The sequence below is a fragment of the Carassius auratus genome, unplaced genomic scaffold, assembly GCF_003368295.1.
Source record: "Carassius auratus strain Wakin unplaced genomic scaffold, ASM336829v1 scaf_tig00002420, whole genome shotgun sequence".
NCBI lineage: Eukaryota > Metazoa > Chordata > Actinopteri > Cypriniformes > Cyprinidae > Carassius > Carassius auratus.
This window is the reverse complement of record NW_020523445.1, coordinates 1-13,883: the sequence shown is the minus strand read 5'-3', so window position 1 is coordinate 13,883 and position 13,883 is coordinate 1. Positions and strand designations below refer to the sequence as shown.

The 13,883-nt window shown below is 36.6% G+C and overlaps 1 protein-coding gene across 1 annotated transcript; it reads left to right on the top strand.

Annotated features, from left to right (window-relative positions):
* The first annotated feature begins 422 nt into the window (after positions 1–422).
* LOC113069725 (rap guanine nucleotide exchange factor 1-like) lies at positions 423–12,639 on the top strand. Its single transcript, XM_026242844.1, has 9 exons — positions 423–617; positions 5,932–6,077; positions 6,214–6,392; positions 6,506–6,662; positions 6,814–6,902; positions 7,087–7,239; positions 10,427–10,547; positions 11,816–11,996; positions 12,124–12,639. Exons 1-9 carry the CDS (start codon positions 590–592, stop codon positions 12,537–12,539), a joined length of 1,470 nt encoding a protein of 489 aa, XP_026098629.1. The 5' UTR covers positions 423–589; the 3' UTR covers positions 12,540–12,639.
* Positions 12,640–13,883: the final 1,244 nt, after the last annotated feature.

Sequence of the window (13,883 nt, the reverse complement as noted above, 5' to 3'; positions counted from 1 at the left end):
TATATTATATTATATTATATTATATTATATTATATTATATTATATTATATTATATTATATTATATTTGTGGGGATCAAGATAAGATAATGTCAGAAATATAAATGTCTGAAATGTAAATCTAAACCTTTGTTTCAGTCACTTATTTCACAAAATTGTTTTATGTTAATACATATATTATATTTGTCGGGATAATATAATATAATATAATATAATATAATATAATATAATATAATATAATATAATATAATATAATATAATATAATATAATATAATATAATATAATATAATGGTTTTCTTTCCACTTTTGCTTACATTGTCAATGTGTTGTTTTCACCGTATGGAGGCGACAGTACTGCAGAAATCACACACTTCCACTCACCATCATCATCATCATCTACTGCTGGCCTGTCTGTCTGTGTGTGTGTGTGTGTGTGTGTGTGTGTTTGGCTCTGCCTCCTCCATCCACACACACAGACACACAGACCAGGACCACATCGACCGGTCTGTCTCCTTAAGATGCTGGAATAACGGCGAGAAACGAACATCTTTCGATTGCTAATCGTGACCAGCACACTAACAGTCACCAAAATGTCTGGAAAAATAGACAGCAAGCAAGGTAAGTGTTTGCATTTGTTTACATCTAACGTATTAATAATGTGTAGATGAACTTCAGTTAGCCGTGTTAGCATTAGCTTCAGACGCGGGTTCAAGGCCACTGACAGTGTACAAGCATCTTATCTTTTATCTTAGTTTTAATAACGAAACGCGTCATATAAATGCCTTAGATTATATATTCGGGTCTTTAAATACATTTATAAGAATATTTGGTATTAATGTCTACACGAGTCTGTCTCAGACAGCTGTATTTGGGTGTGGACGGCGCTTCTCATAGTGCTGTTGTTGACTTTAGCTAACGTTAGCTGTCAGACTTCTCGTTTTCATAAATTTTCTCCTATATGCTGTTTATTTTAATATGTAGTTTGCGTTATGTGCTTCTAGTAATCTATACAGAGTTTGTGTAACGGTTTTTGTGCTGCTGTCTGGCCCTTTCTGACCGTGTTTTGGTGTGTTGTAATGGTCTGCTGTCCACAAAATTTACTGTTCTGTGCATTTAAACGTAATTTACCCATACGTTAAAATTAATAATCTGAATAATCATATGTGTTGTATAAATGCTTGTATAGTTTAAACGAGCTTGTGACAGATAGATAGATATATAGATAGTTACGAACAGTCGAATCTATATACAAATGTAAATATGTACAGCTATATGAAGATATACTCTTTAACTGTTAACTTGAAGATTTCTTCTCATGTTTTAGTTTGATGAAAGAAGTTACACTGACAAGTAACGACTACTACTGTCACTTCCTTTCTCGGAGGTTTTTAGAGAAGTTTGAGTCATTTACTATAGGCTGACAGTTCACTCTAAATTAACTAAATTAACTAAATAAACTAAAAAATTGGTATGTTACACTACGTTATATGTCATGCGCAGTATACCTTTGATATGCATTATGCTACTGCATCATCTTATCATAAATAGATATATAAGATACTTGTAATACATTTTTAAAGCTGTAATTTAAATATGAAAAGCTCTCATTCTGACAGCACCCATTCATTGCAGTGGATCCATTGGTGAGCAAGTGATGTAATGCTACATTTCTCCAGATCTGTTCTATCTCATCTGTATCTTGGATGGCCTTTGGATGAGTCATTTACAGCAAATTTTCACTGCTCCTTTAATAAGTTTTGAATCATTTGATTTGACGTCAGGCTAGATTAGAGAGAGAGAGAGGGGTGCAGAAACTGTTCAGTGCAAGTTTTATGTTTTACTCTTCTGCACTCAGTCAGTGTGCATGTGACTTTTTTTTTTTTTTTATGAATAAAGCCAAATGTCTGTTAACTACTCTGTGAGGTTGCTACCATTGTCACTTCCTTTCTCTGGGGGTTCAGAGAAATTTGAATCACTTGTGGGTATTTTTCTTGTCAGAAGTTCAGTTGTTCATCTCTGTGGCCCTGTGATGTCGAAGCTGGTTTGCGTAGGAGGATTTTGGCCATTGTCTTCTGCTTTCAGACATCTCTCTCGAACTGTTCTTGTTTAAGCTGATAGAGGTGTTTGCATTGCTTTAGTAACCAAATCGTCAGAAACGGAAAAGAGAAGTTTCTTTGCACTTTTCAAGTTTATCAGATCATGCCGACAATATTTTTATCTTCAGTTGTCTTTGTTACTTTGCCATTTTTATGATTTAAATATAGCCTAGAGCTGTTGGGAGATGCAGTGTTGCACAAATCTGACTGAGAGTGATGAAACACAAAGGATCAGTCAAAATAAACGCTTTAATGAAGCTTTCATGGATTGATGTTTTAAACCCAGACTCTGTGTTTAGTAGCTTCTCATCTAGTTGGTGGAAACTTTAGGTTAAGATGTGGCCAGAGGTTGAGGACGGTTCTTGAAAGCGTGAAAGAGGGGGGAAAAAAATTCAGTTCAGAGGTTGTGGTCGACTACTTTGTTTCAGATGAGGATATGTAAAAAAAGAGGATATGAATTAGTAGACTGCACTTCCCACTGCGTGAGGTTCAAGAAGCGGATGGAAAGATCACATCCTCTGAAAGCACATGCACACCTTATTAGTTTGCCGTGTTTTTATTAGCAGAGCGGTGCGTTTTCTTAGACAGTGTTTCAGGAAGTTGGCTCTCATGGGCAATTTAACCTGTTTAGATTAGCAGTCACATCAGTTACTGTGAGATAAATCAGAGTAAACTTCCATCGTCCTGGGTAATTCCAGTCCTGTGCAATTTTAAATGAATCTGCTGTTCTCTTTTTTTTTTTTTTTTATTAGAGGTCAGATTACCAATAACAAATTTAAATGTACATTCACAATCTTTTTGTTCCAGGAAACTGGTTCTAAAATATTAACAATGACTCACTCAGTTCCAGATTTTTGATTATTTAAATCAGATGATCTTTCCTGCTTAAACCAGCTGGTTCTTACTAGCTAGTAATGAGTAAATCATGTCGCGCAGAAGATGTAAACTAAAACCCACTGACTTCTAAAATAGGTCACATGATTTTCACAACTTTCAAAACTGTAGGCTTAGTTTTTTTTTTTTTCAGAAAGTTGTTTCGTCAGCCTAAATAATGCACACCCAACTTTCAGAGCTAATATCCACACGGGTTAATCCTGACAAAACTCACTTGTCGGATTCTTTCTTGCTTTTTCTGTATCGTATGATTTGAAAGTTCACAGAGCACCCTCGAAAACCCCGAGCACTTCATTCCTGTAATGTGTGTGAGGATAAATTGCCCCTAAATGGTTTTGTGGCCTGCAAAATAGTGTAATCACCAGAATTTGTTCCAGAGCGGCACGCTCCAAGAGAGCAGTAAGTCCCACTGTAACCAATTCAGTTTGTTGTCAAAGAGGATTTCACTGTATCTCGCATGTATTCCCAAGATACAGAATAAGGTTGATGTCGCGGTCAACTGGAAAGCTGCTGCCTAAATTACTGCGAAAGATGACATGAATACTTTGAGTTAATGTAGTTATGTTCAGCTAACAATAAAATGGTTTAAAAAATGAAATCATTTAAAGTTTTTGTGGCCACACTTTATTTTAGGGTCCAATTCTCACTATTAACTAACCATTACCTATGACTTTTGCCTCAATTAACCCCTTATTTTCTGCTTATTAATAGTTTATAAGTGCCGTGTTTCCACCGAAATTACCCGGAACATTTGTACCAGGAACTTTTTTTCCCAGGAACTTTTTTCCCCCCAGACCCGTTGCTTTCTGCGTTTCCACCGCGGTGTAAAGTACCGGGTAGATTAGGCAAATAGACTGGTGACGTAGGTCTGCGCGCGTTTCTCAATACAAAGTACCGCTGATTTAAAAAAAAAAAAAAAAAAAGGTACGCTGATTTTGGACGTGCATCATTATTGGTAGTTAGTTCTGACTTCGTGCATTTGACTGGGGAGTGTGATGTCCGCGACTACGCGAATCCTGTAATTTTCCTCTCTGTATATTTACAATAAAACGAAATAGGATATAAAATAACACTGCCTCCTTTGGTTTCATTTAAGCATAATAACAGCTGCAGAAATGTACTTAGTTCAGGGATATGTGTATATGCAGCCATTACAATGAAACGAAATATTATATTTATAATATTATATTATAATATTTTATTTTCATTTTAACATATAGATAAATTGAATACAGACCAAAGAAAACCTGTTAGATTTACCCCGCAGCTGAATTATGTTATGTTTAACCACTAAAGACACATCAGAGCCAGCGGCACATATCAGAAGATCTGTCCGAGATGAGGCTGCTCTCTGCGGATACATGAGGACTGAGCTTCCGCTGATCGAGTGGAGCTTACCGTCTACGAGATCGGCGAAATACATTTTTAAATAGGCGCTGTCTTTATAAATAAACCATAGATTTGAGTTTTAAACAACTACATTCTCGCCTGAAATACTTTTAAAATTACATTTCATGACACAATAACAGTAATATTTGAAAATGATCTAAATAAATGGTGGTTGAACTCAACCAATGCTGCGTGAACTCAGATTGCTTTGGCTACTGTTATTTTCCCCTCAGTATATTTACAATAAAACTAAATAGGATATAAAATACCACTGCCTCCTTTCGTTTTCATTTAAACATAATAACAGCTGCAGAAATGTACTTAGTTCAGGGATATGTGTAATGTTATATACAGCCATTGCAATGAAACGAAATATTATATAGACTTGCCTTTTTTATTTTCATTTTAACATATAGATAAATTGAATACAGACCAAAGAAAACCTGTTAGATTTACCCCGCAGCTGAATTATATTTTATGTTTAACCACTGAAGAGACATCAGAGCCAGCGGCACATATCAGAAGATCTGTCCGAGATGAGGCTGATCTCTGCGGATACATGAGGACTGAGCTCCCGCTGATCGAGTGGAGCTTACCGTCTCTGAGATCGGCGAAACACATTTTTAAATAAGCACTGTCTTTATAAATAAACCACAGATTTGAGTTTTAAACAACTACATTCTCGCCTGAAATACTTTTTAAATTACATTTCATGACACAATAACAGTAATATTTTGAAAATGTTGATCGAATAAATGGTGGTTGAACTCAACCAATGCTGCGTGAACTCAACCAATCAGAATGTTTAGAGCCCAAGTCCCGCCCCCGAAAGTTCCTGAACTTTGAAAAAGTACCACCTCGCCAGCAGGGACTTTCTGAGGGGCATTTTTTTACCCGGAACTTTATTTAGTTCCTGGTTCCTGCGGTGGAAACACACCAAGTACCAGGCCAAAGTCCCTAGTTCCTGGGTAAAGTTCCTGCGGTGGAAACGCGGCTAAGGTAGTTGTTAAGTTTAGGGTATTGGGTAGGATTATGGATGTCATGCATTATATGTACTTTATAAGCACTAATAAACAGCCAATATGTTAATAATAGACATGCTAATAAGCAAGTAATTATTAGTGTGAATTGGACCCTATACTAAAGTTTTACTGTTTTTGTTAATTGAAATAAAACAGAAATACAGAGTTATCATTAGATAACAAAATTTACTTAGCTAATGCTAATGTTGCTTAGCTGAAATAAAATAAGTTGAATCCAATTAATAAAACCAAAAAAAAAAAAAAAAACATTTATGAAAATGACAAACGACATAAGAAAATAATTACTTGATAATAAATAAATAAATAAAAGCTAACTCAAACTGTCAATAAAATACAATTATTAAATGTCCATCACAGAGCTCTATATCACAAAATTACTTTATATTCTGGTAACAGTGTATATTAAATAAATATTATATTTATATCTATAAATGAGCAAATTATCTTTTTTGATCTAATTCACCTCATAATAATGTGTTTTTGTGTTTTTGTGTTTTCGTCTTCTTTCAGAATCCCAGCGTTCTCACTTGACATCATTTACAATGAAACTAAAGGACAAATTCCACTCTCCCAAAATCAAGCGGACACCATCAAACAAAAAGTCCAAACCACCACCAGAACAGCCCGTGAAGTCCCCAGAGAAGACCGTGACCAAGGTAGTAGATGATATTAGCTTTAGAAACAAATCTTTTGGTCTGAAAACATGGATGATTTGAAGGCACATAAACATGTTATTATCTTTGGACGTATTGAAGACATTGGTTTTGCTGACTCTCTTTTTGCCACATTTAGAATCCGAGTCGATTAGAGGAGCATGAGAAAGACGTGGTCAGCGCTTTGCGGTACTTCAAGACGATTATCGACAAGATGGCGGTGGACAAGAAGGTCTTGGAAATGCTTCCTGGTTCTGCTAGCAAAGTTCTGGAGGCCATCATGGGCTTGGTACAACTTGATGGCAAGATACTAAGCAGGTGAAAATGTTTTTGAACTTCCTGAGAGAATACGTTTATTGTTCTGCTTTCAAACAACATGATTTCTCCCTGAACTGTTTAAATATTTAATTCCCCCATCCATCTGTCACCAGTTCAAAAGTGTCCTCCTGTCTCAGTCGACTCTATCAAAGTCTTGCAAACCTCATTCGCTGGTCGGACCAAGTGATGCTGGAGGGGGTGAATTTGGAAGATAAAGAAACAGTTACAACTGTCACCACTGTGATCAAAGCAGTGCTGGATGGTGTTAAGGTATTAATAGTCTATAGAACTCTGTCTATCATGACTTGTCTTCTGTCTGACAGCTGTTTTCTGCCAATATTCCAGCTGTATTTAGCCATGGGTTTTGTTCTTAGTGGATAGTTCTGTGTTTAAATCTGACTTTGCTTGTGGTTTCCTGTAGGAGCTGGTTAAAGTCGCCATTGAGAAACAGGAGCACCCCTCCCCTACCACACCTGTCAAAACCGTGCCCCCTGTCGCCAGTCCACAACGGTAAATGGAAACCTTTTTGAAAAACTTGATTCCTTGAGAAATTCTTTAAAATTGGGGTGGGTGATGTTGTAAACCACCTTTAAATTCAGTGCACATCACCAGCTGGGCTGTCGACCTACAATACAATGTTGTGTGTCAGCGCTGAATTGCTATTTCATTAATTTCTACAACTTTATTATGGCAGTGTTCCAGAGCCCCCTGTTGTTGAGTTGAAAGAAACCGTCTTGAATGATACTCCTACCCCAGCTGAGGTCACAGAGACCCCAAATAATGTCCCTGATGAGGAAGTGGCCCCTCCTAAACCTCCCCTACCTGGACTTAAAGTGCCTGAACATTGGTATGAAAATGTCTAAGTAATTCTTCATGGTGTTTATATATACAATAAACGTTGTTAAATAAAAATATATAGATTCACAGTGTTTTAATGTTTTTAAATATTCTCTCTCTCTCTCTCTCTCTCTCTCTCTCTCTCTATATATATATATATATATATATATATATATATATATAGTACACACAGTGTTTTAATATTATTAAAAGTTCAATATATTTTCAAAATTCAATATATTATATTTTCAAATTCTATATTTTATATAAAATAAATAAATGTGAAATACTGTAAAATGTTTTTTTTATGTAAAATGTTATTAAATATTTTCACACACACACACACACACACACACATATATATGTGTGTGTGTGTGTGTGTGTGTAAAGGGTTTGCAAATCAAATATTATTGCACTTTTGTTCATATAGCAATACTTTCAAAGAAGTGCACAATACATTACTTTTGAATTCATTATTGAATTTTGTGTATAACAATATGATTAATGGCAAAAAATCATCACGATTTATCTCGATAAAAAAATATTAATCATCGTTCAGCACTATAAATAAATAAATATATTAATATTAATATATATATATATATATATATATATATATATATATATATATATATATATATATATATATATATATATATATATATATATGAAAAAAGTCTCAAATTAGCTGCTTCATACTGTTACAAAAGTTGGCATAGTTTTGATCAGAAATGACTGTGTATTTAGTCTTACAAGCTTTATGCAGTGAAACAAGTGAGTGTAAGGTGGTACCTCACAAGGTGAGCAGTTTACAAGAGGAAATATGAAGTATGCTGTGTTATCTTATCATGCTATCTGGATTACATGCAGTAAACATTTAGAGATCACAGTTGTGTTGTGGTTGGCAGCAGCATGTTGTGTATGTTTTAAGTGCTGGTCTTGGCTACAGATGATTGCACGAACCCATCTCGTGTTGTGGGATGCCTAAAAGAAAAGGTGTGAAAGAGAGCTATAAATAGTGCTGTTCTTGAGAATTCAGGTCTTTGTAGGGCTCAGCAAGCGAAGGCTCTGCTTCCTCCAGCAGACAGTCATTGACATATGGGCTGTTTTCTGAGAAATGAACTTAACAGTGTCAGCTCTCCACTAAAGACTGAAAGAGACAAGAAAGAGAGGCAGAAACAGCAAGAAGGGATACTCTGATACCAAGTCTAGACAGGAGAGGATTAGGTTGTGCCGCTGGCATTAAAGACTCTGAATTATTTGCTGGCATTTCCATGTTTTTGGCGTGTTTCCAGCCTTCCGACAAGATTGTCTCCGAAATATAAGATTATTGTTTGAGATTATTTTTGATGCCAGCTTTAGCCTACCACCTGGTTTGTTCACTCAGCAGCAAGATTTTTTTGGTCTATAATTTAAAGCAAGCTTGATTCTTAAAGGCACATTTTTTTTTATTATTAAAATATCCAAAAATCGCTAGAGCAGTGTTATATATTTTGCTGACTTGTATTATTTTACTTTGCTGACTTGCATTATCAAAAATGTTTCGAAGCATATTTTAATCCAGAGAAATTTTAAAAAGTGCCTCATCCCTGGTCATGATGTCTTACACCCTTGATTTCTGGTTTTGTTTTGTTGGAAACATGGAAACACCAAATATGCTTTAGTATGCTAATGCTATTTGTTTTATTAGACAGGTAACGACAACACAGAGTAGCATTATAAGGGGCCGTTCACATGATAGCCGCGCTGCTTTTTTCTTTTTTCCAAAGTGCTCGGTAGCTTGTGCTCCAGTTGCGTCTGCTGTTGCTAAGCAGCCATGACCGGCATTCTCTATGATGACGGGGACGTTTCAGCAAAGGATAAATGGATTTCCAGCACTGAAAATCCCATGATTCCACACTCTGTGACGGCATCATCAAACTACACCTGTGTTTTTTTGTTTGTTTTGAATATGCACCCTCTAACAGCGAAAAATTGACATATTGTGCCTTTAATAGGGTTAATTCACACAAAATGCAAATGTGCAGAAATGCTAATTATAAATTAGGTTTATGCTATTCAGATTTAGATGCAGCATTTCATATTTCAATTATTTAAAACATAAATTTTGATGTCCAGCGTTATTAAAATGATTGCAATCGCTTTTCGATAACAAACAAGTATTTGCACAGTTTATCAAGTATTTGACATCGAAAAAGGCTGCAACATTTAACTGCACATTGTCGTAAGGACGAGCTGCTTTAAAAATATTCACATTATAAGAATATAACCATAAAGTCTAAGTTGTGTTGTGGTGAAAAAACTTCTCAACCACATTGTTCACATTGCTCACTCTGTGAAAGGGCTCGATGTGGCAACCTGACAATATGAAACTATAAATTCAGCATGCTCACGTGCTTCAGACAACTTGCATCAATACCTTTTTTTCCGTGCAGCTCACTGTTTTTAATTAAAACAAGTTTTTTTTTTAAACGGCACATTACACCTGATGAAAGTTCTGCATGCCTAGTGCAATGCCCTGATTAATAATGAAATTTGTCGCTGTCTGTTTTCAGTTGTTGTTGTAGACTTAAAATCCCAAATGTGCTGTGAAGCAGAATTAGCTCACTGAAATGGCATGTAGATGCTTTCATGGCCAATAGTCTCTCGGCTCACAGCCGAAAATGAGCTTACATCAGTCAGACTGTTAAAATAAATGACTGTGTTAGAATTACGACAGATCCTCCAGGTGTTTTATATTTTCCCTTCATAGCAAGAACCTTATTTAATCTCCATTCGAGCCTCTCGTCTGTTGAAACCATTTAAAATCTGACTTGGTATGCTGAGACTGGTTATTCAAAAATGAATCGGTATTTGTAAATGTCAGCCAGACATACTCTACATTCACTATGAGTCAGTTCTTCTGCTAGTCGCTCTGCTGTATGACTTCACTGTTAGCAGCTGTTTTGGGACAACAGAGCAACTAACCAGACTGACTGAATGATTGATTTATGAAGTTGTGGTTTGTGGTTCCAAAGCTGGATCCCATTTTTGATTTGCAAAAATGTTCCTGGTGGCTTAGGATTGGTTGCAGATTTTCTTAACACAGAATTTGTCTGTAGGTTTCTTGAGTGACATCTTGTATGAGACCAATTTACCTGTCAATATGACATCTGTTTGGATGCTAGTATTGGCTAAAACAAACTCTCCCTTTGCAGTCCACCAGCTCTTCCCCCAAAGAAGCGTCAGTCGGCACCGTCTCCCACAAGAATTGCTGTGGTTGCACCAATGAGTCGTACCACTAGTGGATCAAGTCTTCCTATTGGTATCTGTCGACAGGTAAGATTTTGATGTTCCCTTGATGCTCCAATCTGTGACATAAGAGCCTGATGTGGCCTTAAATGACAGTGTTGTGGCTCACAAGACTTCTTCCCCAAAAACTGATCGTTAGTGACCTCTCGGAATTAGTCTGGTTTAGTGCAATGAAAGGTTGCTGAGTTTGACGTTTAAAGATAGACACAGATAGTTCATCCAAAAATAAATAATTTACTTCATCCTAATGTCTGTTGTTGACAATAAAATTAAATTCATTTTGGTCCAAAACAACATTGCACTTTACTGACATTCATTATATAGATAAAAAAAACAATAATAAAATCAGTCAATGGTTTGTTGGTAATTAACAACCAACATAGACACACACACACACACATGATGCACACACACACATACATAGAGAGAGAGAGAGATTGCAGATTGCACTGCACACACACATAAACTTGTTGTGAAGGCTTCCCCATGATTTTTATTAATAAAGTTGCCTAGATACTAGATCGCTACATTATATTCCTCAGCAACGATGGTAAAATGGCAGTTTTTGATGTATTTGTTTGTAGAGAGAGACGCACAGACACAACACGCAGGTACACACAACTGTCATCTCTCTCTCTCTCGATCGGTAATTAATAGAGAAACATACTATAATTAATTCAAATAAAAGTAAATCTACGGGACTATTTCATCTCTCTCTGATCTGAAGTGGGCAGAATTCTAGAGCTAACTGACAAATTTTTTTTTTTTGCATTTTACCCATTCTGTCAAATATAGTGCTGCAAAGTGCTATACTAGTGTTAACTGGTCTGTAACTTGGCAAATGACCATGGAATAAGCAGGATAATCAACTGCTAGCCATGCATTAAAATGTAAAATTAAAATTTAAAATGCAGTTTGCATCAGGCGGTTCTTTGCCTCCACATCGTGCATTTAAAATCCTTTAATACATGGCTAGCCGTTGATTATCCCTTACATATTAGGTGTATATACAGTAGATAGGGTGGCTTTTTGAAAAGATAGTTCACAATTGTTTTGTTTTTAATTGTTCCATTATTTACTGATCCTTAAATAAGTTGTGAATCACAAAATTTAATTTGGAAGGACAGTTCAACTGTTTTTGTCCAAGAAATGAAAGTCATGGTGTCCACAGACATTTTTTTAAAATGTTTTTGATACAGAAGAGAAAAAGCCATACCGGTATGAAACATTAAGTTGAATAAATATTTAAAGTTTGATTGTTTCTTGAGGTTAACTGTTCTTAATTTCATCTAAAGGAATATGAGGCAGATGCCTTACAGAGGCGTTTTTCAGGAGGCAGTAACTCCTATGGAGGGGAATCGCCACGACTGTCCCCATGTGGCAGCATCAGCATATTGAGCAAGTCAGATGAACAACTATCATCTTTGGAGCAGGACAGCGGACAGTGCTCTCGTAACACCAGCTGCGAGACTCTAGGTTAGTGTTTAAATCATTGTTGAGAAAACTACTTTGTAACGATAACTTGTCAGACTACACGGCCCAAAAGTGGTTTAAATATATCGATGAGTTTTATCTTTTCTATTCTGTCCACTGCTTTACTCAGACACAGCGGAGAGCTATGACCCCGACTATGACTTCCTGCATCAGGACCTGTCTAGCATTGACCAGAACCCTCCCGCGCACACAGGGGGTTGTCTGAGCCCGCTCCCCGAGTCTCACAATGAATCATCCTCCTCCCCTGTTCAGCTTCAATCAATCCCGCCCGCTCTCCCAAAGAAGGAACGGCGACCCCCTCCACCTCAGGTGGAACGACTGTACTCTCAATATGACAATGTTTCTGATGAGGACATGCAGACCCAGTCATTCCCCCTATTTCCTTCAATGCCACCCTCGAACCCTGGAGAACTAATGGGACACTTTGGCTCTGCTGAGGACGCACAGGTCCCTCAGAGCCCTCCACCTCTGCCGGAGAAGAAGAGTCGCCATAGTGAGTATGAGGAACTCAAATGTTGTTTGTAGGATAGCAAGTCAGATTAAGAAACACTTGTCTAGTTTGATCTGTCAATGTAGTGCTGTTGCACTTTGGGAAAATAGAGTAAAGATCCATGCACAACAAGAACTAGAACTATATTAGTGTTCACATCAATGGATGATAATGTTGCTGTTAATTATATGCATTTTACTAAAAGCTGCCGTGCTTCAGTTTTGTTGTCTGTCGTTTTAAATCTTCAAACTCTTTTAAATAGGATAAATCATGGTTTATTGTTCATCATCTGGAAAAATTGATTATTTGAATTCCTGAAGAAATGTAGAGCGTGGACTTGATTCTATCCATCGGTAGTTGATTGAATGGAGGTTCCACCTCTTAATGCAAACTTGCAGTTAAAGGAGTTTAACAGATTTATTGTTGAAGTCTGGCACTCACCACCAGAGAGAATTAATTTAATGTTAAGATCAAGTTATGACGTTTAGATTGAAAAATTATTAGATAAATAATTAACTATGCACCGATTAATCGTTCACAATAAAATCAATAACGTGTTTAGAAAATAGGCCAACTTTATAGGCAGAATTTAATCTTTGAGTGCTATGACCAAACAAGTAGTTCAAGCCCTGGCTTTTGTCTTCAGACTAAGCTGTTAATTCCTTGTGTAATGTGTGACGCAGTTTGGCAAAGCCAGTTTTTTCACCAGTTTTTCTCTGCAAAGCCCCTCACTGTTGGGTAGGGGTGGGGGAAACAGTGATGTCAGCTTCAGTGCGAGGTCAGATGGAATAATGCCTTTGTTGGAGAAATCTCTGACTGAATACAGTTCAAGCCTCACCCAAGCCAGCAGGGAAATGAGCTTCTTGCTGAAAGACTCTTGTTTGGTGGGAGGGACGATTGAATCATGTCGTAATTTGCACATGAGCGCTGTGGCTTTATAGAAGAGTTTATGAGAGGCCACACAGAGGATGCTGTTTTTCTCTTTTAAATTTGATTTACTCAGAATTACAGAGCGCATTGCGACATGTTTCAGTTTGTGGTGGATGGATGAATTAAAAAATATAGGCAAAAGATACTTTTGTTTCTCTGCATGCAGATAAAAAAAAAGTATGACAAAGCTGTTTAATACAGACTCATTCTAGCTAGCAGAATATTGAAAAAAGTATTCATTTGCACAACAAAATGGGAATATGACCATAATTAGCATAATTTCATAAACCAATTAAAATGCTAAATTTACAACTTCTCACAGTCTCAGAGCCTGTTGACATTATAACCTTTACCCTCTCTATTGCATGTGCTAGTGTTCACCACCTGTTTGCCTTTGTCTTGATTAACCCATCTACGTTTTGCCCTGTTTAAACCACAGTTCTGCAGTA